We start from the raw sequence: 27,804 nt of genomic DNA, 5'->3' as shown, positions 1-27,804 counted from the left end.
ACAAAATTCTAACAGATGAGGAAATTGGAAACTTAACATGGGAGGAAAAGTGTGATTTAATCAGAAAAGATCCTGTTACTTGTGCAAGGTATTTCAACCACAGATTTCAAGTATTTCTATCACATGTCTTGAAAGGTATTACACATCCACTTGGGAAAATAAAAGACTACTTTTATCGTGTTGAATTTCAACAGAGAGGTTCACCACATGTACACATGTTGATATGGGTTGAAAACGCTCCAATTTTTGAAGTTGACTCTGTGGAAGACATTACAACATTCATTGATAGGCATACTACATGTGCCAAGAATGAGCAGATATCTCAGTTGGTAAACTATCAGACCCACCGCCATGCTCGCACTTGCAAGAAAAAAGGGAAAAATATATGCAGATTTAATTTCCCCTTGCCTCCTATGCCAAAGACAACAATACTATTGCCTCTTGATCAAAACGAATTGGATGGAAACCCAGATGTAGAGAAAAATTATCTCAAAAAAGTTCTCAATGAAATAAAACTAGACCAATCTGGATGTCATTTCACGAGTTTTGAAAATTTCCTTTCAAAATTGAATATGTCTGAAGAAATGTATAAAATAGCAATTCGATCATCTTTGAAGACTCCGAAAGTTTTCCTAGAACGCAAAGTGTCTGAAATTAGAATTAATGCTTACAATCAGACATTGTTAAAAGCATGGGAAGCCAATTTAGATGTTCAGTATATACTGGATGGCTATGCTTGTGCTGCTTATATTGTCTCATACATTTCAAAATCCCAAAGAGGAATGTCAAATTTATTGCATGAGGCTTGTGAGGAAGCTAGGAAAGGTAATTTTACCTTGAAACAACAGGTCAGACAAATTGGAAACAAGTTCTTGACACATGTTGAAATAAGTGCACAAGAGGCTTATATAATATATATAATAATATATATTCAACAGCTTATATTCTCCTGCAAATGCCAATGCAATCGAGCAGTAGATCAGTTTTTTTCATAAACACTAGTGAACAAGGAAAAAGAACATTCTTATTGAAACCTGTGGAAATTTTACAAGACATGCCAGGTGAATCTACAAATATCGAGTCATACAATTGGATAAAACGCTATCAAAGAAGACCCAGAGCACTTCAAAACTGTTGTCTAGCAGATTTTGTGTCAAAATTTGACATTATATTACCACCGAAAGAAAAAAGACAAAACATAAGCGTTGAATATTTACCCGAACAAGAATTAGAGGAGACAAATGAGGATGATTATCTTCTAGAGCTGACTTCAAAGTCGGGATTGATGGAGCTAGAGAAAGAATATATTATGAGAGTAGGTTCAATACTAAAGCAGAGGAATATACAAAAAGTGATTCGCTATGTGAGGTTTAACAAAAACCAAGATCCAGAAAATTATTATAGAGAACAGTTAATGTTGTTTTTACCATGGCGAAAAGAAATCGATGATTTGTTAGGAAGTCATTCAAGTTATGAAAGCAGATTTATTCAAAACAAAGACATCATCTTTAACAACAGGGAAGCTTATGCTCTTGACAAAGGTGTTGCTGATATTGTGGAAGACAATGAAATGGTTTTATTAAATGACAATGCCAATGTTATTTCAGCACTTCAGCATTCTGAAGAGATTGATTTGAATATTGAAGATCAGATGTGTTTGGACCATGGTTGCTTTAATCCAGAGACAGCAGGAGTTTCCTATGACTTGGGATTAGATTTGGGTATTACAAGAAAGCAAGTTGAAATAAATGACTTGGTTTTCAACACAATGAATGATGAAGAGTACAGGAAACTTACTTGTGAACTTAATGTAAAACAGAAACAGTTCTTTTATCACATTTTACATAGTGTGAAGACTGATCAACTTCCATTGTATTGTTTTCTATCAGGAGGAGCTGGGGTAGGAAAGAGTGTTTTAACAACTTGCCTTTACCAAAGTATTGTCAGATACTTTTCCAAGAAACTAGCAGATAGACCCGATGAAATAAAAGCTGTTTTGTGTGCCCCAACAGGTAAAGCTGCATTTAATATCCATGGCCAGACAATTCACTCATTGTTTTGCATCCCTGCAAACCAAAATCTGAAGTATACACCCTTAGATGTACAGCAGTTGGACAACATGAGAGTTAAATTCCGTAGTTTGAAAGTACTATTTATAGATGAGATATCAATGGTTGGAAACAAAATGTTCAACTTCATCAATATGCGCCTTCAAGAAATTTTTTCAAATAATCAGCCTTTTGGTGGAATTAGCATATTAGCTATTGGTGATCTTTATCAATTAAAACCTGTATTTGATGGTTGGATCTTTGAAGATTTGGTTGAAGGCTATGGTCCAGTTGCACAAAATTTGTGGTGTGACTTGTTCAAAATGTTTGAATTAACAGAAAAAATGCGTCAAAAAGGGGATCGAGATTTTGCTGAAATCTTAAATAGACTGCGTGAAGGTGTCCAAACAGATAATGACATGAGTGTTTTGAAAAAAAGACAAAAAGGCTTGATAAATAAGCAGACAGTTGACTATGGTACCATACCTCATTTATTTACTACAAATGCAGAAGTCAACAGCCACAATATGGAAGCTTATAGTAATGCTTCTTCTGAAAATAAGTGTCATATATCTGCAATAGATTATGTCACAGGGGATGTTTCAAATGATGTAAAACAGAAAATTTTGACTCAAGTCTCAGATGATCCTAACAAAACAATGGGTCTAGTAAAAGATCTCTACCTTGTTCTTGACCTACCTGCTGAAGTCTGTTTGAATATAGATGTAGTTGATGGGCTTACTAATGGATCACCATGTTTAGTGAAAAATTTTGATTTCCGAGTGACAAACTCTATGAGATGCAGTATCATATGGGTTAAGTTTGAAAACGAAAGTGTTGGTGCTGCAAACAGATCAAAATACTCTCAGTATTACACTGACTCTATTTCGAAAACTTGGACTCCTATATTTGAAGTTTCAAAAAAAATTTCAGTGGGAAGGTACAAAGCCTGTCATGTAACAAGGCGTCAGTTTCCATTACGACTTGCTTGTGCAAAAACAATTCACAAATCTCAAGGTTCCACTATGAAACACGCAGTGATAGATTTAGGGAAAAGGAAACAGGAGCATATGCATTACGTTGCCATGAGTAGAGTGCGTTGTCTATCTGATTTGCATATCCTAAAATTAAATGAAGACAAGATATCAGTCTCCCCAAAAGTTGTTGTTGAAATGGCAAGACTTCGTGAGCAAGCTTCATTGTCCTTGTGTTTACCAAATCTATTGCAAATCAACTCTGACATGAAAATAATTTACCACAATACGAGGTCTCTTCACAAACACTTTCAAGACTTGAAAAATGATAAAAATATCATGTCTGCTGATATCATTGCAGTTTCTGAAAGCAGGTTAAAGATAACGGACAAAAATGATGATTATAATCTGCCAGGATTTCAAATGTTTAGATTGATGGTTCTGAAAATTTTGGTGTGAGGTCATATAATGGCATAGTCATTTATACCAGAGAAGAATTCATTGATTTGACTCATTGTGTTTTTGATGGAATTGCAACAGTTCTTGCAACTTTTCTACATAGGGGTCAGATGATTCGTATTTTCTTCTTGTACTGTCCTCCTCAAAAATCATCAATTGCATCTTTTACCAAATATCTTCAAACTATACTTCAAGATATTGATGCAAGTTCAGAGCCTGTAATCATTTTAGGTGACACAAATATTGATTTCTTTGATCAGAAGGTATTGTCATCTTCATTGCACAAATTCAAACTAAGGCAGATTATGCATAGTAGTACAACTGATTATGACACATGTTTGGATCATGTTTACACCAGCTGTATGTCAGATTCAGATATTTCATGTGCAACTCTTGAATCCTACTATTCTGATCATAAACCAATTGTTGTCTATTTACCACATTATTAATTTTTAAAGAGAAGTACATGTACCATATTAATTCTTCATCTATGGTACATGATTAATTGCAATTCCAATCAATTCATATACCTGACACTGCATGATTATGTATAATGACCTTATATATGAATATGATTGAAATATTTTATTTTATAACACCTGTACATTCTTTCAGATGAATGTCAAGAAACTGATTAACATTCAACGACAAGAGGAAACAGTGAGAGCCCAACATCATCCTTCATTTCTGCTGAAGGGGAGAGTTGCTAAACTTAGGCACACAGCAAAATTCAAACAGAACACAGAAAAAGACGGTCAGATGCTATAAATGCAGTGTAGCATTGTTGAGAGATGCTTCTCAGTTCATCACTGTTAGAGGGACTTACATTGAACGTTTGGAATCAGGGCATCAAAAATATGCTCCCAGCAGGGACCTTCATCTTGGTGACCTTAACACCATTCTCAAGGTGAGTAAATTACAACTTACAGTTGAACCTCAATATCTTGCAACACTGATATGTTGAATACAATGGATATGTTGAAGTGATTTGTAAGTTCCAACTTCTTATTTTTTAAGTATTTTACTTTTGAAATCTTAACTCAGATATCTGAAAGTTTTTAAACAGTCCAATGGAGTTTGAGATAACGAAGTTTGATGATATTTCCTGTCATTTTCTGGTTAAAGTATGAATTAATTATACCCATGCTCCAAAGGAGAAGGAATACACTGTTTTACCCTTGTGTATAAAGTAAGTAAGTAAGTAAGTAAATAATTTATTATAGTGACATGTGTATATAGCATGATTACAAAATTCATTTTACAAATATAACACAATACACCCGGCCCAACGGACCTATAAGTCACTTTCAAACTGTTACAATATAAAAAGTTTTACATGTTTTGGGAGCAAGACGGCTTTGTCAATTGTTTCTGTCTTAAATTGTATAATTCATGAATAAAATTAGCGATTTGGCGGGGGTAGTTACATATTAGGTTAACAAAAAGAGTACTGTCATTTGTATTATTTTGACTTACAGTTACATCATATCCAATTTTATAAAATAATTGACTTCTCTGGTAATTAAAGAATGGACAACGTAATAAAAAGTGCTTTTCAGTTTCAATTTCGTTAAGATTACATAAGTTACATATTCTATCCTCCACCGGTTCTCCTCTGTAGCGACCAGTCTCGATCCTCAGGGGGAGTACACCACATCTAAACATCGCCAATTTTGATCTGATGGGTTTTGGGAGATCTAGCGTAACGTATTTTTCGACTGTGTAGCTGGATTTAAAGAGGATATATGTACGAAGTTTTGGTATACTTTGGATATCGTTGTGCCATTCGGTTTCAAAATTTGTACGTAACTTTTCCTCTGCGTAGTGTAAATTACAGGGTGTAGAATTTAAGTAAGTACTTTCTATGTTTAACGATTCCATATTTTTAACTTGGGAGCTCCAATTAGAAGTATTGTTTTGCTCACGGTTCCAAAGAAACACGCGCTTGGTGATGCGTTCATTTTCCATGTAAATTAGTCGATTCCAGAGACGCAACATATTCATCTTGTGGCGGCAATTACAGCTTAACCACCCGCTCTCCCCTTGGACTGTTAGCAACGGAGTAAACTGATGGACACCAAGGAAATACCGGAGGGCTCGATTTTGCACCTTTTCAATACAGTGATGTTTCGAACGCACGATTCTGTATTTGAATAAAGTGATTTAATAGTGTGGTAAAAATTGCCGTCAATTCCATGGGTTAAAAGACAGTACTGGAGTAATTCTCTATCTACAGTGTCAAACGCTTTCTGTAGGTCGATGAATGTGACAAACGTTGAATTATTGTTTTGAATGACACTGTTCAAGGAAAAAATGTGATCTAGACACGATCTTTGCCTTCGAAACCCGTTTTGTTCATCTACGAGTAGCTCGTTGTCTTCTAAGTACACCATGAGTCTATTGTTTAGGACGGAACTGAAAATCTTCGCCGTTACACATTGTAAACTTATCCCTCTGTAATTTAGTGGAATTCTAGGGTCCGACGATTTGTCTTTTAAAATTGGACAGATGATCGCACGATGCCATATGAACGGCGTTATGTTTGTATCGAATATTAGCATGAACATTTTGTGCAGTGTTTGAATAACATTCTCAGATTTTAAGACTTCATAGGGGAGCTCGTCAATTCCTGCAGATTTACCGGCCTTCGCTTTGTTTACGACACAACGTACTTCGTTTATGTCTATTTGTCTGTTCAGGTCAGCGTTTGATTGGTATAACGGGTCTAACATGCGCCGTTCTAAGTGGTCTTTATGATTTAAGACTTGTTGTTTAAAGTTCTCGTCGAATGATGAATCCGTTTGTGGGTTGTACAATAGTTTAAAGTCATTGGACCACACGTCTTTCATAGTTTCGGGATCAGTGTGTATTTCTCCGTTTTTTAAAACATTCGTCAGGAAACATGTTTTTTCTTTCTGGTCCCAAACGCTTAATATAGTTCCAGAACTTGTTAGGGTCACGAGTGTGCAGCTGAGGACTCGATATCGATAGATAATTCGGTTCTGTACTTTCTTTCAAAAAAACGGATTCTTTTGTCAAGAGTGTTTTGGGCCACTTTGTAATCATGACGAAGGACTCTTTTTGTGCCTTTATCTTTTGATTCACATTTTAAATATTGTTTTTCCTTGTTACGCATGTTTTTCCACAAGTCGGTAAGTTCATCATTCCAGTATGGTTTGTGCAAACGCAATTTTTTTCTACCTTTATTTGACCAGTCATATTTTGGAATTGTTTCGGCCATCTCCCCGATAATTGTATCACAAAAGTCGTCGTAGACCTTGTCGATTTGGTCTTGTATTTCTCGACACATCTCTATTTTGGAAATGAGATCTAGAATTGCATTGCGAGTTCTTTCTGTGTTCATAAAATTTGCGGGGATGCGTCGTAGGTTGTAACGCTTTTTTATCCCTATTTTGTTTTCATTTACAGGAGGATTGCAAGTGTGTGAAGGTACCTTAAGTTCGAATGTTATTGTTGCGTGGTCTGGTGTTTTACTCTTCTCCCCCAGAAAGTTTGTTAAATTGTATCGCTCAACTATGTCATTACAACTTATTATTCGGAAGTTTTCGCAAAGTGGGAAAATATCATGAGGGACGCAAATATAATCAACAACTGAATGCCCACGAGTTGAGAGAGACGTGTATCCTGTCGATTGGTCACCAAATCGTCCGTTTAATACACAACAACGACTGTCGTTTAAAAAGTCTAAAAAGGACTTTCCATGCTGATTTTGTGTGTCGTCAGTAGAGCTACGGTGTGGAATATTATCAACACAGTCATTACATTCGTTAGTCCAGCCTATTCTTGCATTAAAATCGCCACAGATAACTATGGCATCCGCTTCGCTATACTGATATATTTGTGTGAGCAGGTGAGCAAATAATGAACTAGCATCACGTCCCCATGGGGAGTTCTCTGGCGGCAAATATACAGAATATAATATAAATGTAAAGTCGGTGTCTTTATTTCGGAACTTGACCCCCAAAATACCCTCGTAGGATTTGTCAATTATGTGTACATGGTAGACTTTATAAAGACTGTTTTTCACTAATATACCAATTCCACCGGAACCCTTCGGTGCATTTACATGAATATTTGAGCGATTAAAGCCTATCCACTTGTAACCATGATCTGACAAGTTCAATTCGTTTTCATCGAGTAGGTGAGTTTCATTCAAACTTATAATGTCACAGTTTAGTTGTTTTACAATTTCAGATCTAAGATTATGGTTTGTGCGTGTCCATCCACAGACGTTCAAATGTCCAATCCGTAGATGTTCGGTGGGTCGGGGTCTGTCCTATCCGTCGTCATGAGTGTCTGTTAAGGGACGTTGGATTTCGTTCTGTTTTTTAACGATGCGACCGTTAGACGTAGTTAGACATAATTCTGAATTGTCTTCCGTTTGGGATTTCATTAAGAATTGTTCGGGCGTTCAGTTCGATGAGTCGGTCCGTGTGTGACTTACTGGATCTGAGGTATACATTTTTGTATTTCTCGGTATCTCGAAGTCTGCGTTTCTCTCGAAGTATAGCTTTCTTTTCTTCTAACGATGAGAACGAGATTTTAACTAGACCCGGTTTTCCAAATCTACTGTTGAGCCGAGAGGCTGCAGTGACGTTAATACTGCTATCCAGATTGCTCACGAGATCACGCGCAACGTCAAGTATCTCATCGTGGGTCTCGGTTACATTTGATGCAATGATGGTTAGGTTGGGGTCATCGAGAGGACTGTTTACATTTTGAGGTGAAGGACCTGAGTATTGTTGGTTCTCAATACTGTCTAAACGGCGAACAATTGAGTCAATAGACTGTGACAATTGATCTATATCTTTCTTGTGTACTGCTAACTCGAGATCTATATCGCATCGCATGGCCTTGAATTTTTCGTCAATGCTCGACATAAACTCATTTCTGAATTTGTCCAACTTACTCTCTAGCGTTGACTTAAGTGATTGCTGACCAGCCTGAAGATTTTGTACAGCCTTGGCGATGACTGTCAATTTGTCAATCACACCCGGATTCTCACCTGAGCTCTCTTGTGGAGATTCCGCCATTTTTGTTGATTTTTGAACCGGTTTGGGTGTATTACCATCAGACGATAAACGACGTTTACCATCGGGATTTGTACTCATTTTTTTGTGTCATACAATGTAAGATGTTATAAGCTTGTGACAAAATTACTACAGACTTAGATTAAAGTCAAATGTAGACAATACATACACCAATTCACTGCTCCAAAATTTAACTGCCACATACTCCCACGCATGCCCAGAAAAATGTATATGTCTCTCTGTCAGACTGTCTGTAACATAAATTTTAATAATAGATTTCTCAGCAACGTTTAATCTCAAATGCTTGAAATTTTAACAAACTCTTTGTTTAGGTATGCCATATGATGGGAATCATTTTTGTAGTGATCGGTAATCAACTTCTTGTTTAATTAACACTTTGTGTTTATTTAAAGCTCAGATTTTCAAACAAATTTTCATAGCAGATTTCTTAACAAATCTAATCGCAGATGCTTGAAATTTTAACACACTCTTTTTTTAAGGTATGCCATATGGTGGATTTCATTTGCTAAAAATTCTGTCACATGTAAATGTTTACTCTGCGTATTTCAATTTGTTTATTCACATCAGAGAGGGGCATCTCTAGTGAGCATTGCCTCACACTTATGTTGTTGCACAAATCTTTGACAACTTTGTTAATTGTTCTTATTCTAAATGCAGTAATGAACTGAGGAATTTGAAGAAAAAAACAACTTTTATTTACAGTTTGATCACTTCATTTTCTATTAATTATATGTAATACACCATAATAACCCTACCAATATTAATATTCTATATCTTGTGATCTTCTTAATAAAATGTTTCATCTTTTATAAGCAAAATACATGTATGCTTATGAACATAAATCCTTTGGGGAAAACAAACATGAATTCAAAATATTTTACAGGTTCATTTTATTTTGAAATCCATGTTTTTCTTTATGAAAGTTCAAGTATATTGTAGAAATATATTGCTTGAATACATATCCATAATTCATTTTCATCAACACTTTTTAGGAAAATCCTACTGAAAAAGACAGTTGTCAGGGATATGATGGCGGCAAGACGTCATTAGTCTATTGAAATTGTTGTGCAACAAATGGCATATACCAGGATTATACGCTTTCCAAGGACACGTTTACAGCAGCTATAAAAGGATTCTTTGAAAGTGAATGTTCTACTAGTATCATGGGAAAAGTTCTCTTAAACATTCCATTAGTATTGATATAAAGACATGAAGTTCAAATGTCTTCATTATTAGAGAACTGTGATTTGACTGTACACCCTAGATCAATTGTAAAGGACACATAATACACTTATTTGTACATTATTATTAAATAGCAACCTATAACAAAACTTCTAGCAATATCCTTTGACTACTGCACTTTTATTTCTTAACATTTGTATGTTCATGTATGGTCGATCATTGTTAAATGTGTTTTGGTATACAGTACAGTTAGTAAATAAACTTTTTCTGATTTTTGAACATATGTAAAACTTGAGAATATCGAAAGAAAAAAATTGAAAAACATATGAATCATGACCCATTTTACTACACATTGTCCAGATATTTTGTACATTTTTCTATTAAGCTGAATTCCCAATGGCTGTTAAAATTGCTTCTCATGTGAGCAATGTGACACACAAGCTACTTGATTGTTTTAAGTTCTATAATCAAATGATTACATATGTATCTTTGTTATTTTGGTGAAACTATATTGTAAAGTATGAAAAACTGCATTTTCCAAAGTTCAGTTTCCTAAATTCTTTGATATTTTTTCATCATTCCATCCAAATTACACTGAATATATTTAACCTATATAATACTCTGGCCCAAGATATTTATGACACACATTTGGACAATTTTTAATAAAATAAACATATACGCAAAGAAAGTGATCAATAAAGGGCAAATTTCCAAGATATCTTCATTGACACATTATCGTTTTTCAACTTGCATATCAGTGTCAACTGGTTATACAAATATATTTTACAAATAAATATCTTGATGTTCAATTTGCTTTTCCTGTTTTATCTTTAAGGTATTATACACACTTATCTTGGAAGTTACTGAATATTTCCACATTGACCATCTGTACCATATTAGTACATATATTATGTTCTTTATGATTTGTTTACTATTCCTTCACATTTTTCATTTTAAACTGTAATGCCTTCATAAAATCTCAAATTTTTAAAGGGACTTGGACATGATTTGACTTAAAATTTTCAAATTTTATTTTCCCATTTAAATATTTATACTGATAAATATAGAAGTAACTGTTTATAATGCTATGTCAAAATTTGAAACTCAAAACTCAAATTATAAGCAAGATACAGAGTTTATAATTCTTTGTTTTGTAAACAAAGCTCAAATATTGTCATTTTTTTACATATTCGTTGTATTGGTGTAAATTTCAATCAAATGTAACTTTGTTTTGTTTAAAATAGTATTTAAGAAGATATTGAATTGGTTTAAATTGTTTTTTAAATGTCATTTTATCTAAGAAATGGTAATTCTCTACATTACATTTTTTGTAAACAGCTATAAGACTTGAGCTTGTAACTTGACTCTAACATTTAATATTTTGGTCAATCATTTAAAATGCACCAATAAACCATTTTAAACATAAAATATAAAAATAAAATTTTTGATCTCTAATTGTGTCCAAGTCCCTGTATCATAATTCTATCCACAATAAAATAAAATTATTGAACCAATATATATCTGTTCTATTGTATCTTAAGGCAACCAATAAGAGAGGAATTTTTCTCATTCATTAATATGTTACCATAACTACCCCATATCAAACTAATTCTGAAGAAAGTAGTCATAATAACATTGACAATATGCAATGATGCTTCCACCTATCAGTACTTTCAGTACTTTGATTTTTCTTGAGTTATTGTCTTCAATTTTTTAAAGACTTGAAAGTACATGCAGTTCAATTGTGGAGGAAATATTACAGCTGGTATTTGACACCCCCATATTGAGGCGTAGATCGAATCGAAATAAACAATGAAATCAAATAGAATTGTTTAATTCGAAAAACATTAAAAATAAATGTGATGCATAAAATGGTCACATCATAAATAATCCGGACATATTGAATTTTCATTTTTCCTTTCCTCTTATAGCTTTTGGGCTAGTATTAGGTATTAAACAGTTAAACTAATATCTGAGCATTAATTATGATACATACTGTAGCAATAAAGTTATCTTATCTGAACGAATTCAAGTTTTGTACACATTTTTTCTACTTGAATGCAAAACGGAAGCAAAGCATATACCGATACTGAGTACACTAGCATTCTGTAACATACTTTTTTTTACAAGATTTTCATAAATATTTTTGACCCCATGACATTGTTATGCCAAACAAAACTCGGATTTTACTTTATTAGACATCGTCCGTTTGAAATTGCAAAACTAACTGGTTTATATCAGTGATGAAAATGCATAAGAACACTTACAAGTTAGAGTGTGTTTTCTGTCATGGCGTCTCCGATGCTGAATCTCTTTCTAACCGGAAATCTATGGAGACACAGTGGCGGAAAAAATATTGTCTTCTTTTTTAATGTCCGTAAATGTTGGTATGAAAGTTATTCAAAAATTTGTCATCGCTAGAAAAATTATCTGCGAAGTTGAAATAGAAAAATATTAATGAATCAATGACTATTGAAAAAAAACTTATCAAAGAAACCAATATCTACGAAAGACTAATAGGGCCACTTAAAAGATCTTGTTATTACGAGTTAATCATCTCGTTATTACGAGAAAATATCTCGTTATTACGAGTTAGTTATCTCGTTATCACGAGAAAAGATCTATTTAAAATGTCGCGTTTCATTATTCTATTCTTTTCATGTAAAGTGTATGAACTACTACAATGTCTATTGATATACACATACTTAGCATAATCATCGTTTAAAAGCGTACGCACAATTTGATTTCAAATCGGACCAAGCAGTTTTAAATAAATTTTAGAAGAAGTAGCAAAGCAGATTGATTAATAAATTCATCGAACTGTTTATCAATAATTAAGAAGGATACGTGTAATTTGTTTTTGGACTCCAAAATGTGTGTATAAACATATAAAACACAAATTCAGGTAAATCGTGTATATCCATATCCATGACTGAAACTATATCGTCATAAAAGTTATCTGTAACTTTTACGACTATAGGACTACCTTTTATTTACTTCGGAGTGGGATTATAATATATACATGTATAAGTTGAATAGTAAAATTAAATCATGTTCTTTCCTTTTAGTCATATAAGATAAAATGACAAATCCAATTATTGATATGTAGAAATTAATGAATAATGATCGTTGTTATTTTTAAATATTAATCAAAATTGAATCAACGTTTCTTAAATGAAAAAGATAGACTGAAACGGTGATCCAGTCGAATTCTCTTCGGAACCGCACCATTTTAAAGAGATCTTTTCTCGTAATAACAAGATCTTTTCTCGTAATCAATATGAGATCTTTTCTCGTAATTACGAGATCTTTTCTCGTAATAACGAGATAATTAACTCGTAATAACGAGATCTTTTGTCGTAATTACGAGAAAATTAACTCGTAATACCGAGATCTTTTCTCGTAATTACGAGATAAATTTTTTTTTTTTTTTTTGGGGGGGGGGGGGGGTATTTTTTTTTTAGAGGGGAATTTTATTTTATAGGGATGTAATGAAGTAATGACGAATTTTACTTGTTTGAACAACTCATACAGTTGGTAGCAGTGCTCGCCTAAATATAATTGTTTCCTTTCTGATTTGCTCAAATAAAAATTTGTAGGAAATATTTTAATGGAAAACTTAAAACTGCTAGCATACATTGCGACATTCTGAATAAAAAGAAAGAGAAAGTTGCCTTTTACAACGTTTTTCTGTTCAAAAGGCTCAATGCAACTTTGGCTATTTTATTTTAGATGCACGTACTAATACATGTATATTCAAATGCGACACCTTTTTTACGTGAAAAACTATCAATAATGCACTCCAGGGTGCTAACCTTTATATTCAATTTAATTTTCCTTAAATATAAACGTGTGCTCTGAATCATAAGCAATTTTTCGATTCGCGAAATCACTTCCATAATTCCCTGCCTCGAGTTTGTTCTTTTGTCATATAGGGAGTAAGCAACTTGTCAAGTCTAGACACACAAAGCTATATATTGTAAAATTTTACCTCATCTGGGTCGATCCAAAACAATCTAGGAATCATTCAATTTAACATTTTGGAGAAAGCGTTTGTTTTTCATTATATTTATTGCATAATTGTTTTACAATACAGCAAAATATAGAATACATAATAATGCAAAAACACATTAAGATTCTTAGCATCAGTAATGATTATTGAAGGAACTCAGAGCGCTGATATGCCTCAAATCATTTGATAATGTTGAGGCTAACGTTTATCCAAATTTTAACTACGAAGTGGTGGTAAGGAGATTCAAAGTAAAATTTGAATAAAAAGTTTATATAAAAATTCATGCGCAGATCATTGAGATAAATATGTTATCTTTTTCGTCTTATCGTCTTTTCGTCTAAATTTACCGTTAATTCATAAACTCTTCGTTTATTATTACATATTGTTTTGTGGGAACTGGCATGGGTTAGCCGAATGTAGAGACTGCGCAAACTGGTACTGGGTATAGCTGCAGTGGGCCGTCATTGGGGTCACGGACTCCATCCCACCCCGGTGATACAGAGAGGGATAGGTCAAGGAAGAGGACCAGTTAGGGTCATGAGACCCAAAGAATGACGGGCGTTGCGCGGGTGCCATGTGGGCGTGAGGCACCGTGTTGTAGCTGGACGAGAAGCTGGGCAAGATGTCCGCACCTGTTGAAGTCATGTTCTCTGATATCTGCGCGACCAAGCCATCTTTATCCGTCGACTTTTTGAATGATCTTGGTGAGTCATCACCTGACGTCATGACATTTGTCGGATTTTCATTGGTCAGGTTGACAGGGTTCGGAGTAGTTACTTTATTTCTTTTCTGAGGAGACGGTGAGGTTTCCCTGTCTGTGACGTCATCCAGCGAAGTGGATTCTCTTTTGCGCATGCTTGGAAGACTGTCATTTTTGTTATCCTTGGTTTCAATGTTTTTAGGCTTTTGATTTGTAACTACCGAACTAATTTTGATGGGTTCTTCTCCGTTTTTGGCGCGGGGGTTAAAGGTTAAACTGAGTGTTATTTGTGTGGTAGTTTCTCCCTCACAGGTGTCTTCTTTCCGACTTTCTTGGCTGTCGTCTGTGAAAAATAATAGATTTTTGCATCTGTTGTTTATCTACATGGAGATCAATTCTTCATATTACTCAGTAGCAGATGTCATAACTACATGTGAAGTTTCATATAAATAATCAATGACACTGTTTTAAAACTTTCTTCTATATATATTCACGTTCTGAAAAAAAAAGAAATCATATGGAACAATTTTAAGATGGGATTACTTACTAAAGTTATCATTTTCCCAAAAAGAAGACTGTTTCAACCATTTCCCAATTTCTTTTGCGTCTGTCTCTTCTAAGGTCTGAATTACGTCACAAATTGCTTTCTTCGCCTGTTGCAACGGTGTCAGACTTGACTGATCGCCTGAAAAAACAAAAATGATAGTAATCAACAGTAATCAACATTGTACTTCGTTGATATCGAATGCATAATCAAAAAAGATGATATATATTACTATCTACATACATATAAAATTATCGTCCATATTGAAGCAATGGGGTTCGGTGTGCTCTTTAATCTAATGTTCTAAATTTGGGGTTGTCCTGGTTTCTGAGTGCCATGTTATCAATCTTATAATAGCGGCCGTTTATATCGTGTACTTTTGCAAGTGATATTCCGTGCCATGTGAATATGGGATTGATTGCTATCCATGACAGAACTAAGACCCAGTTCTGGACAAGGTACAAACAAATCCTCTAGATATATTTAGTACAAGTATAAGAATTATCTTTTTGCCATACATGGTCTCAGGATTTTTTGTAACAATCAGTACATGTATGTCTTCAAGAATTATTCTTTTTCGAAGGCCATTTGACCATTGCTGATAGAATAGTTTGAATGCCATTAAAAGAACTGATAAATAAGTACAAGTTCCAGTGGAATGGCTACGTACCTTTTGTCTGGTTCCTGGCTCTGTATGAGGACGACAGATGCTCACTGTCGGACACAGAGAGGGGACTCTCTGAAAAGCACATAGAGCGGGACTCGTCGTCTGCTTCCTCTGTATTTCCCATCAGGCCCACTCCTTCCGTCGACTCTTCAGACGACTCCGCCTTCTGCTTAAAGATGGGCGTGAAGTTCGGCACGGGGGTGATTGGTTTGTAGGAATATGGCAGCCGATCATTTCCGGACGGAATGGAGAAGTTGGCGGAAAGAATGTTCTCGGTGGATCCATCGAGTGTGGTACGCGGAAGTCCTGTGATGCTTCGGATCATGCGCACTAGATCGCTTAATTTATTAACTCCCATGGCGCAGGTCCGGTACCAAGACTGCATAGGGGTTGGATTCATGGTAGTGATTCCTAAGTAGAATGGTGAATTGTCGTGCTGCATGCTGGGAGGCCTCTTCTGGGAGTACAATTTATAAATACTCACCGGGTCTCTGTCTTTGAGTTCGGGTTTGCTCCAGATACAGAGCTTACCGTCAGTTGTTCTGATAGACTTAAAGTTATGATTTGATACCGATATTGGTTGATATATGATATATTCATTCCCTTTAGAATCAGTTTTGAGTTTTATATCACCCCACAGTAAATTTTTATGATCGATGGCTTTGCGTAACCGGAAGTGAACTATGATGACGAAACACAGAGTGTTTATGACTGACATCGGAGTGTTCGGTCCCATTTCTTGCTCAGAGAATAACTGGTGTACCCTATCGAACCCCAGCTTGACGATTGGCTCGTTTGGTTTCTTTACGCCCTTGCCGATCTCCCGGAGTTTCTGTTGCTTGTACTTCAGGGCGTGCCTGGTGCACGAGAAGGCAGGGTCCCTGGTCACGGACGTTCGGTAGTTCTTCATTTTCAGGTAACGTTCAACGCTACAAAGCATCCCGCGCAGGCTCGCTGGCTCGTATTCATTCCCGTCGTGTTTCTTTACGATCGTAAAAAACGTGGACAGATATCGGTCAAGCTCGGCGCCCGGGATGTCCTCGGGATTTCGACTCTCGTCCACTGACCGCAAGTAACTGATGACAATGCGGATATCTGTGTCCGTTTTTCTCTGGGTGTTTTTATTTTCCATATGCAGTCTCATGTCGTATTGGTCAAGAGAGGAATGGTCATAACTGGTCCCCGGGGGTCGCTGGAATCTGGCCTCAGGGCCACGGCTGCTTGGCTGCTCCCCGTCGCTGTCTATCATTAGAGAATCTTCGCTGTCTGTTACGTCACCATCCCCCTGGTTTTGGGCCGGGACTGTGTCTGGGTTGGCTCTCTCCGCTTCCGAACTGTCAGCCATTCTTAAAAGTGGGATTATAACGCTCGAGCGCTCTGGTCGTTGTTATATATCAGTTATCACGCAGAAATATGATGATAATTCCTTAAGTGGGACGGAAACACTAAGAAATATTGTGCACTTGAAATAATCTATTCTATTGACTTCTGGGTTATATGGAATAGATTATATAGCACTGCGTTATCGATACCAGATCCTGAGAAAATGTCTTTTTTTTTTATAATTACACTTTGGTCCTAGCCAGCAGCCTCATATTGTTAAGAACAATTACATTGTATTGTCATTTGAAACCAAATCTGTTCTTTCCTATTTTCAAAGTGCTTCATTTCTTACATCTTGTTTAGTTTCAATGGGTTTTATCTGTTATATATCTCTGCTTCTGTGTTTGATTTCTGTTCTCTGCATGTACATTTATGGGTGTCGCATTTTAAAAATAACAGCAACATGTTTGAGAGTTTTTCAAGTGTTTTGCTGCTACATAGTTCTCTTATTATTTTTAAAATCTTTGTGATAAAGAAGTTTAAACAAATTCTTACATTAATTAGAACATTTATGAAATGTGGATTATGAAGAAAACTAATTTTTGTACAGTACAACAATGATTTTAATATCGCTTTATTCAGAACATCTACAAAGCTTTTCCAACAACAAAAAATGATTGACGGGAGCTTATAAACCATATATTTAATTTTTGGTATGAATTTTGTAGTTCGTAACAATTTTTTGAATAAAAATCCCGAACTGCAGCAGCTCGCGTACCACTGTAAAGATATTACGTCAGGTACTCAATAATCATTCATTATGAAAATATTTCAATAACACATGGTTATCAAATAATCAAATACATGGTTAAAAAACAAAGGGATGGTCTGTGGTTCTTGCTGCACGTTAGACATATAATATATACATTATCTATTGTCAAGAAAAAGTGCAGTAGCTTAAAATCTGTCAAAGGACTTGTATTTCACATTTTAAAAAGTATTTGATTGTTATAACTGTAATAGGTTCATGCAAATGTATTATAACGAGCAACCAACAATGTTGTCTAGTTCCAAATTATTAAACTATAAAATGTAAGATATATAACTATAATGTGTATCTTAGTCTTATTTAAATGTGTGTATATCTGTATACTCTTAAAGATTGCGAAATATAATGTTATAGCAGATAACAGCCAGATGCTTGTTCAGAGATTATAAAAGAATGGATAATATTATATTCTATATGGGCTATTTCAAACCTTTGTATGGGTTGTTAACTGAAATGAATTTCTATTAGAAGATTATTGCCATGGTATCATACAATATAATACATTTTCAATATAATTAAACAGTTTAATGCATTTCCTTTACATTAAATGAGAGATAATTGATAATTTAGATGTGTGTTACCTAACAATACAAAGACCTTTTGTGCTTCTTGTAACAAAATTCAGATACTGTTTTAAAAAAAATTCTGAGGTTTTTTAAACATCAACACATAAAAATACTGATCGAATTCAACAAGTATGATAAAAATTTATCGGACTGTAAGAGAAAAAGCACTTGTTAGTCCCTGACAATAGGCAGTGCAAAGTGCAGAAGTTAGATAACAGAAAGCCGAAATATCCGCAAAATATCAGAGCAGCACCGTCTGAAGAGTTGACCATGCCTATTTATCTAGCGGGGACGGTGCCGTATCAGGCGATATCTCGAGACGTCTGCGACCGTTTATGATAACTTGTATATTTTTGTCGTCACGTGACTCGAGGGCAATAGCATGCAGAGAGCGACTGATAAACGAAGGGCCACTTCTTGGGAACGATTCTCTTGTAGAACCACGTGGATTTCATCGTCATTGCCATTTTTCATGAAAGTATACGTCGGAGACCCATGCGTGTACGAGACTGGCCGTGGGTTTTTGACGATGACTTTAACAGCTTTGAGGGACTTGGACACGATTTGACTTAAAATTTTCAAATTTTATTTTTCAATTTTCAATGTTTATACTGATAAATATAGAAGTTTATAATGCTATGACAAAATTTGAAAGTCAAATATCAAGTTATAAGCAATATACAGAGTTCATAATTCTTTGTTTTGTAAATAAAGCTTGAATATTGCATTTTTTAAAATATGTGTTGTATTGGTGTAAATTTCAATCAAATGTATCTTTCTTTTGTTGATAATAGTATTTATGAAGATATTGAATTAGTTTAAATCATTTTTTACCTGTCATTTTGTCAAAGAAATGGTAATTCTCTACGCTACATTTTTGTAAACAACTATAAGACTCGAGCTTTGTTTACATAACAATCAATTCTTACCTCTGTATCTCTCTTGTAACTTGACTTTAACATTCAATATTTTGGTAAATCATTTAAAATGCAACAGTAAACCATTTTATACATAAAAATAAAAAAAAATTTTGATCTCAAATCGTGTCCAAGTCCCTTTAAATATAGGGATTGGATTGACGGCAACAAAAAATCAACTCTCCCTTCCCCCTTCACGTACTGTTGGTTAGTGCTCATGGTGTCAGTAGCTACATCCCACCGACACCCGAAAGTTGTAACCCATATCATGATACAGTACATGAATGCGTACATATTTGTAAATCATTCGTGGATCGGGGGGGGGGGGGGGGTCGGGGGACCCAACCCCTCCACTGCAGAATTAAATTTCTTCAAATGTACATTATACAATTACAAGAAATATGCCCAAGACACCCTTGCAAACTCACCCCCCCCCCCCGGAAAATTCTCTGGATTCGCGCATGGAAATGGTTGCGAATAATTGTCCATCCAACCGTCCGTCTGTTCGTCCATCTGTTTGTGTCCGATTGTCCTTGTGTGCAGAATTGACCAGTGGTATTAGTACATTTACTTAAAAATTGAATATCATTTTGTCGTTTATCAGTATAGTTATATCATATAGGAGATGGCTTCATGTTTAGAGAAGATATGTCTTGTCCTTTTGTCATTAGGAACCAGAAGTGGCGATAAAACATGTTTGAATAGATGATATCGTTAAGATTTGCAATTAAGAGAGATGGTTTACCTTTTTAATTTTCAAAAGATCTGGAACACAGGTAGATGACCCTGAGTTCAAGTACATTTATCAAACTGAGTAAAACGGTGAGATATTGCATGGTTACAGATAGACTGATTAATTCATAAACATCCTATAGCTACTCCACTTTAAGGCATAAATTGTGTATTTTTTATCCGCTAAATGGCAGTTTAGATTTCTAGAAAGATCGATCTATACGTTACAAATGTACTTTTTTTTTAAACTACTTTTTTAAATATATTATATTTAATTATCAATTTCTTCTCCACAGTACAGAAGCATACTGCAGTATAGACAGAGCACATAGTTTAAAACACAAATCCGGCAGAATTTTAAGAGTTTAATTGCATTTATGATGCATTTCATATCAATATGATTTTAAGTGACAGATTGAATTCATATTTTAATTTTGAACAAGAGAGAACCCAGCATAATATATTTTTTACGTGTATGAAAATTATAAATATTTTTACAGTTAAATGTAACATGTTGATTTTCAAACATTTCAGATATTATTTTTTTTATTTTTTTTTTTTAAGTTCTCTTGACGAGATCCGCGCACCGGTTGGGTTTCTTAGTGCGCATTCGATGTACGCATAACTTTGAGAAACACTTCCTGTGCCTCCAGCTGATGGACTCGTTGCCGTTCAGCCACCTAAACGGTGATTTGGACCATGAGGTTATATATTGGTTTAGATTATTTGCAAATACACACTTCAAAGAGTAAACATCTTTGCTGAATAAAAGTAAATCAAAAATGTTTGCTATGCAAAGAAAGACGGCAACATCCCGGTTTGTTTTTGTCATGCAGAAAGAGTCAAAGACACTGTATTTCATTTGAATCACCTTATATTATGTTCCGCACCAAACAGTAATGAATAATGTTGCAGAGGCATGCAAAAAGCATAATAGTCTTTCTTATGTATATTCTGTAATGTTGTTATACAATAACTGAGTAACACAATTGTCATGTTCAGTATTTTCCATTACAGACCTTGGTGTCAGATGTGATGTATGAGCTGATAGATGATGTAACACTTGGTCTCTGCTTTGAAGTTCACAGGGCCTGTAAAAATGGCACCCTTTTTCTTGGGGACACAGACCCAAAGTAAATCTCATAATATAATCATTATCAGTTAATATTTTGCCCCTGCAGAAAGACAGATTGAAAATTTAGATATGGAGATTATTATTACCCGCAGAGCTGTAGCAGTCTTGGTAGTCCAAAATATCTGACGTTCTCCTGTCACAGGATGAACAAATGATGAATCTCTGCCTTTCAGTCAACTGAAATGTGACTGAATGATTACTAAAAGATGGCGGAATGGCATATAGCTATGCATTCAGTCACCTTTCCAGACCGTTCGATCAGTTAAGATTCAGTTGACTGAATGGCAGATATTTATCCCGTGTGTCTTTTTTAACAGTTTTGATATTTTGCATACCAGGAAAATGTCAGAACTGGTGCCATTACAACAACTGGACATTCACCGCCCCCCAACTGGAGATGGCATTCTCGGCTTGATTTTAAATATTTGCAAGTTGAATTAAATGTTTCACACAGAACTTATTAATAAAACAATGATTTTACTTCTCACTAATATCGATTTTATGGGTTCTTTCATCCCATAAACAGACTGTTAATCACATTCTATTGAACCATACAGATTTATTTTGATTTCGTGCATTTCTGAGATCTCGCAAGAAAAAAGTTTTGCAACACTATTGTTTTTCAGTATGATTATCGCAGATTCTGACATTTTACTGCCAAAATATCAAAATCATTATAAAAGCTAGGAAAACATCAGATATTTTGACTACAGTCTGGGATGGCAATTTTGAGGCCTGTTCAGCAAATTCTTCTCACATAGTCATAGTGATGTAACACATTCATCCATGAAAATTCATTTAATAGCAGTTACTATGTACTAAAAATATGCAAATATGTCATACATATGTTAGGTTAGATTGATGACAGTAGTTTAACTTACGTTTCACTGCCAGCAGAAGTATGAACCTCAAATTTATTGTTATATATAAATATTCCTTTTTACATTGCAGGTCACAAAGAGAACATGGTATGTCAAATTGAAATATGACATTTGTCAATATGATGTACAAAAAAAAAAATAAAATATATTTTGCTTGTAATCTACAATATAAATAATAGGAATGTAAGTTTTGGAATCACTCTGTATACATGTATATGTGAGATCGTACATGTAAATATCTTCAATTAATATGGTATTTTTTATCTGGGTTCAGAGCTGGTTGATAGAGCAGGAGTGGACGTCTTTGGACACGTTCCCACAAAGAAACAGTTTGAGTGCGTGTGTCCCAACTGTCAAAGAAACCTTGCCGCTTCTCGTTTTGCCCCTCACCTTGAAAAATGTATGGGAATGGGAAGAAACAGTTCCCGTATCGCCAATAGGCGACAGGCAGCCATGGCCAAAGAAAATGAATCAAGGTATCTACTGCATACAGAGCATTATTTTAGAACCATTTTAACAAGACCTTGGACTCTCGGTTGGACGTAGCTGTTTATTTCTTGCGTCAAAACAAGATAAAAATGACGCCGTTTCAAGTGAAATATGCACCGATTGCATAGTCTTAGCTCAAAAGCCAGACAAATCTTGTTGATTTCAAAGAGCCACAGCTAAGTGGCCAGCAATGAAATAGACAGGTCTATGTCACATTGCTGTTTGACACAACTGCCCAAAGTCCAAGCTCTTGTTAAAATGGTTCTATGAATATCTTGTAATACATGTAAATAACTGATTCATCAGTCAAAATTTTGTATGCTGCTACAGCCTGCACCCACTTGTACACAGATTGTGGAGTAGGTAAAAAGAAAATATAGTCAAAGCCTATCCATCTAGTTTTCATTTTATGTTTAGTCCATCACTGTTAGTGCCACAAACAGTGATGGACTGAACATAAAATGTAACACTAACTTAGTGGAGTGCATGGCTTAGATGGGATAGGTTTTATGCCAGTAATTGAAAGAGGTCAGGTTTAAATCCCATCAATTGCACTTGATGTTGTGTGTTTTTGGACAAGATACGTAGTATGCATTGTCTCAGTCCATTTGGTGAATGTGTGCAGACTTATGCTTGGAATTTAACCGGGATGGACCGATATCCAAGTCAGGAGGACTCGGGGATTTCCATTCACATAGAACCACAGAAAATGGATAAAAGCTCCACCCCTATGAACCTCAAGGGAATTTAACTCAACTGATTAATAACTGGTATGCCTTTGTTTCTGTTTCAGTCGAATGTCTGTTCTGGGGGATGACAGCGCAGATGATGACAATGACTTAGACTGGAGTTACCATGTTGACAGAAAAAGTAAGATTACCGTCCCACATCATCTTTATCTAGAATTCTCCAAGATATCTTGACTCACCTTTTACAGTACATTTTGTATAATTATGCTTTTTTCTTTCATTAGTTAAGAAATTGAAAAAGGACAAGAGTACCCATTCTCCAAGACGGAACAAATTTAACAGATTCCACAAGAATGGTGAGAGTTTCCCCATCACATACTGTGGAATTATTATTGTTCGTGGGGGACCAATGTTTGTGGCTTTCGTGGGTAATCTTTGCACATGAATTTACATCACCACGAATGTATGTACAATCATATTTTTAAAATTTATTAGAATTAGTCCGATTACACTACCAACAAAATTACGTCCCCATGAGCCAGGAAAATTTTGGCTACCTACGAACATTGACCCCCACGAATAAAAATGATTCCACAATATCAGATCGGTTGTAACTTGTCTCAAAATGATTTTGTAATTTTTTTTGCATGAATTTAACTTCATTCTTGAACGTATAAGTGACTATGACCAATTGCAATGAAATGCAATGCCTCGTTCAGAATTCTCAGGTAATTTTTTTGTTCACTGTCAGGTGACTCCAGTTCGGACAGATCTGCGACCCCTGAACCTGGTCTCTCCTACGAACACCTGTCTCAAGGTAAATCATTTCTAAAAAAAAAGAAAGAACCTATTGTTTTATATATAAATTATTTATTGAAATACTGTGTATATTGTGTATTTTTGAACAATGCCTTAAGATAGAAATTTTTGTCGAAAAAATTTCCATTCAGATATGTTTTTGGTTTGTTAAATTCTTTGTTCAAAATGAGATTATTGATTGAAAATCCATAATTCTTTTCTCTTTATTCAGAGGAAAGAAAACAGATTTTAGTGAATGTAAGTTGATTGCTCTTAATAAGTACATGTAACATGAGATCTAACAGTACTACAGTTTGATGAAGTCTGTTCTTAGCATTCATATCTTTAGATAATCAATGCCAGTACACTGTACTTCGCTCAAGGATTCAAGTCAGTATGCTAGGTGTGACTGAAGTTGATTACCAGTATTGATCTTGAACATCATAAAATTCTCAAAGTGTGTGCTGATAATTTTGAAATACACGTACTGTAAATAACACTAAACAGCTGTAAACAACTATGAATTACTGTTAACATAAATACCTAGATGATAATCATATTTCAACATCTTTAATACAAGCTGCTCTTTTCTAATAATATTTTTGAAGATGGTGCTAAATTTTAAGTGCACAGTTTTACTGTATGGTCATGGACAATAATTAACTCTATGTACAGCATTTATGGTGGTATTTATTTGTTATTCATTATTTTGAATGGTTTTTGCAGACTTGCGGAGTTATATCGGAGCACACCAAGAAAATGTGTGCCAAGTAAGTTACAAACTCTGTCAATGTATATTGTTATGTATTATCAGCCATAATCATACAATTCAAACTTTTAATTCCTTTTGTTGAGTACAATACAGCAATCTAAGAAAATATCTACACATACTGTAATGACATATGTTTATGAATTGCTACAAAAATTTCGTTATTTTATGACACCCTAAAGATTCTTCAGATTATTGTTGGGTTTTATTTGAATTTTATTTTTAGATGTACTTACTTTAGTAATAAACTTTCACAGAAAATGAGATGTACTAGGAAGCAGAAAAGTATTGTAATGCTGTTTTAGCCTGTATAAAAGATTTGGATTTATACAATTAAAATTAAATGGCTGATTGATTTCAGATCTCAAAAATGTCACCAACATACTGATGATCAAAGGGTGAAAGTTCGGCAGTACTTATTGGGACAGTCGTAAGTTTCATTGTTACTTGAATCTACATGTTTGTAAAACATTGTCATGCATAAAGCAAAGAACTGACCAAAGGACATTTTTAATGAATTGGAACGACTGTGGAATCATTTTTATTCGTGGGGATCAATGTTTGTGAGTTGCCAAATTTTTCCTGGTTCATGGGGACATAATTTCGTTGGTAGAACGTTCGGTATAATTTTAAGAGAATTAAATATTAAACAAATGCTTGTATATAAGGAATAAGGAATCATTCTTTGAGTATTATGAGGTGATAATTTTGGTCGGAGCGTGATCAAATCCAATAAAGCTCGAAATTATTACCTCATAATATTCAATGAATGATTCCTTATTACTTATATAATTTTAAGCAATCGTACGATTAAATATTTAAATATAAATAAGCAAACCCCGCTGGCGCCTCAATTTGGCGTCATTTGTATTATGGGTTATATAGTACAAAATCGATACGTAGTGTTATCACAGGCAAAGACACTGGAAAGTGTACTGTAAATATATACCTTTGTGGAGATCTAAGGGTTACCCACGAAAGCAGCAAACAATGGTACCCCACTAACGATGATTCCACAGATATTACAGTTTAATACTGTGAAATGCATGGGCGACAGAAAGGGCAAAGATACGGAATACATGTAAATATCGGTAAAGCAAATACCTATTATAATTTTAATGACAATACAATTTTAAAGAATGAGATTATATGCATGATCAGCAATACACTTTGAAATAACAAATTATATGTATTTATACCAAAAAAATAACTTTCAAAACACAAAGAATAATCCTTAATAACCTATGTCTCTTGTAATGAAATATAATGTAAAGTTGGAATGTTTTGGATTGTACAGAATGGTGGTGGACGAGGATACGACGATTGACATTGACAGCCTGGATGATGTGGACAGCAGCCAGTCCCTGAGGGACAACCTGTGGGAGGGGGGCTCCAACGCTTCCTCCCCCGCAGACTCCACCTCAACTAACAATAGTAAGTCATGACCTAAGTAACTGGGGACAACCTGTGGGAGGGGGGCTACAACATTTCCTCCCCCACAGATTCCACCTCTACTAACAATAGTAAGTCATGACCTCAATCACTGGGGACAACTTGTGGGAGGGGGGCTCCAATGCTTCCTCCCCAGCAGACTCTACCTCAACCAACAATAGTAAGTCTTGACCTAAATCACTGGGGACAACTTATGGGAGGGGGGCTCCAACGCTTCCTCCCCTGCAGACTCTACCTCTACCAACAATAGTAAGTCATGAACTCAATTACCGAGGGACAACTAGTGTATGGGGGTTCCAAAGCTTCATGCCCAGCAGACTCCACCTCTACTTACAATAGGAAGTCATGACCTAAATCAGTAAGTCATGACCTCAATCACTGAGGGACAATCTGTGGGAGGGGTGGCTCCAATGCTGCAAAAGTTAAAGAATGTTCATAAATTCACTAGTCTCTCAAAAAAAGAGCTTTTCAATTCTAGCTTTGAACAGTTCCCTTTAAAAATTCATGTTGTTAATTTGATATATCACTTTTCAATTTTTTTTATTTCTTAGGTACAGGATCAAAAAAGAGGAATGGACCCAAAAGTGCAAAACTAAAAAAAAAGAAGAGTAGGTATGGCAGTGATCCGAGGTCCAGCCCATTTGATTTTGACTGAGTGATTGTTTATATGTACCAGGAACATAAGATCAACATTGTTAGGGAATGTTTTATGATGAAGACTTTGTTGTTATTCCGTTGTTATTTGTTTTCAATAAATCATTTGTTTTCAAAAGTGTTGAAAACTTCATATAAATATGTATAACATATTTTGAAATGCGAAAAAAGATCAATACTGTTATAAATCTTCAAGTATCAGAAAATAGGCCCAGGCACACACACTTATTGGAAGTGCTGTAGATTCCTTATTTAATGCGAGTACTTTATTCTGCGATTTCATCATTTTGTATCAAATCGTGAGAGTATTAAATCGCGAATACGGAACTTGTAATATTTTCTCATAGTTCTTAACTCGGAAAATAAAAGCGAGATTTATAAATCCGCGACGGCAATTCTCAGTGTTTTACGCGGATATTTATTCCTCGCGTTGAATTAGGAATCTAGATTACTAAAGAACAATTTCCGCTCACCACTTGCGTCAGGTCTTAAATTTATATAGGTATATTTATTGTAGAACCTTTAAAAGTTGGTAAATTGGGCAGATTTTATGATTTCTACTGAAAACGAGAAAAAATGAAGGTTAAAACTTTAATGGTTGCTACGCCATGACTGTGTTGAATTTTTTACATTAAACGAACTCCTGGTTCAATTCATTTTACTTAAAATTCACATCAAAAGAGCACTTAAGGCAAAGGTTTGATAAAATGGAAGGGCCTTATTTTGTTAGATTCGAGAAATAAATTCCTTAATCATGACCTTCATGCATAATTATAGCTTAAATTGGACATTTTTTCTGCACTAAAAATTAAATACAATCAGAATAAAGCGTTCTGAGCTGTTGATCGTATAATTAAAAAAAAGAGACAAGATACGAAAGGTAATTTTCCCAATTTCACCACATACACTTAT

The 27,804-nt window shown here is 34.9% G+C and overlaps 3 protein-coding genes across 3 annotated transcripts; 2 read left to right on the top strand and 1 right to left on the bottom strand.

The window, feature by feature from the left end:
• Positions 1-1,328: 1,328 nt before the first annotated feature.
• LOC128185609 (uncharacterized) lies at positions 1,329-11,608 on the top strand. Its single transcript, XM_052855204.1, has 2 exons — positions 1,329-4,388; positions 9,546-11,608. The coding sequence occupies exon 1, from the start codon at positions 1,415-1,417 to the stop codon at positions 3,479-3,481; it is 2,067 nt and encodes a 688-aa protein (XP_052711164.1). The 5' UTR covers positions 1,329-1,414; the 3' UTR covers positions 3,482-4,388; positions 9,546-11,608.
• Positions 11,609-13,748: 2,140 nt separating this feature from the next.
• Positions 13,749-17,039, bottom strand: LOC128185608 (uncharacterized). Its single transcript, XM_052855203.1, has 3 exons — positions 15,662-17,039; positions 14,995-15,132; positions 13,749-14,790 (listed from the first exon to the last, which is right to left on the bottom strand). The coding sequence occupies exons 1-3, from the start codon at positions 17,001-17,003 to the stop codon at positions 14,123-14,125; spliced, it is 2,148 nt and encodes a 715-aa protein (XP_052711163.1). The 5' UTR covers positions 17,004-17,039; the 3' UTR covers positions 13,749-14,122.
• Positions 15,404-27,031, top strand: LOC128185621 (ataxin-7-like protein 3). The gene is made up of 13 exons (XM_052855221.1): positions 15,404-15,449; positions 20,590-20,729; positions 21,043-21,158; positions 22,112-22,128; positions 22,316-22,517; positions 23,324-23,400; positions 23,504-23,575; positions 23,971-24,036; positions 24,250-24,275; positions 24,744-24,787; positions 25,148-25,216; positions 26,084-26,220; positions 26,790-27,031. The coding sequence occupies exons 1-13, from the start codon at positions 15,419-15,421 to the stop codon at positions 26,891-26,893; spliced, it is 1,101 nt and encodes a 366-aa protein (XP_052711181.1). The 5' UTR covers positions 15,404-15,418; the 3' UTR covers positions 26,894-27,031.
• The last annotated feature ends 773 nt before the right edge of the window (positions 27,032-27,804 follow it).

The sequence above is a fragment of the Crassostrea angulata genome, chromosome 5 (assembly GCF_025612915.1).
Source record: "Crassostrea angulata isolate pt1a10 chromosome 5, ASM2561291v2, whole genome shotgun sequence".
Lineage (NCBI taxonomy): Eukaryota > Metazoa > Mollusca > Bivalvia > Ostreida > Ostreidae > Magallana > Magallana angulata.
This window is presented reverse-complemented; position numbering and strand designations above follow the sequence as displayed.

Excerpts from the sequence above, each read along its gene's own strand:
- LOC128185609 (XM_052855204.1), top strand. The coding sequence starts at position 1,415 with ATGTTGTTTTTACCATGGCGAAAAGAAATCGATGATTTGTTAGGAAGT.
- LOC128185621 (XM_052855221.1), top strand. The coding sequence starts at position 15,419 with ATGACAGAACTAAGACCCAGTTCTGGACAAG. Across the intron at positions 22,518-23,323 it reads GCCAAAGAAAATGAATCAAG|TCGAATGTCTGTTCTGGGGG; the intron begins GTATCTACTGCA and ends TTTCTGTTTCAG. Across the intron at positions 24,037-24,249 it reads CTACGAACACCTGTCTCAAG|AGGAAAGAAAACAGATTTTA; the intron begins GTAAATCATTTC and ends CTCTTTATTCAG.
- LOC128185608 (XM_052855203.1), bottom strand. The coding sequence starts at position 17,003 with ATGGCTGACAGTTCGGAAGCGGAGAGAGCCAACCCAGACACAGTCCCG. Across the intron at positions 15,133-15,661 it reads AGCCAGGAACCAGACAAAAG|GCGATCAGTCAAGTCTGACA; the intron begins GTACGTAGCCAT and ends TTGTTTTTTCAG. Across the intron at positions 14,791-14,994 it reads TTGGGAAAATGATAACTTTA|ACGACAGCCAAGAAAGTCGG; the intron begins GTAAGTAATCCC and ends TATTTTTCACAG.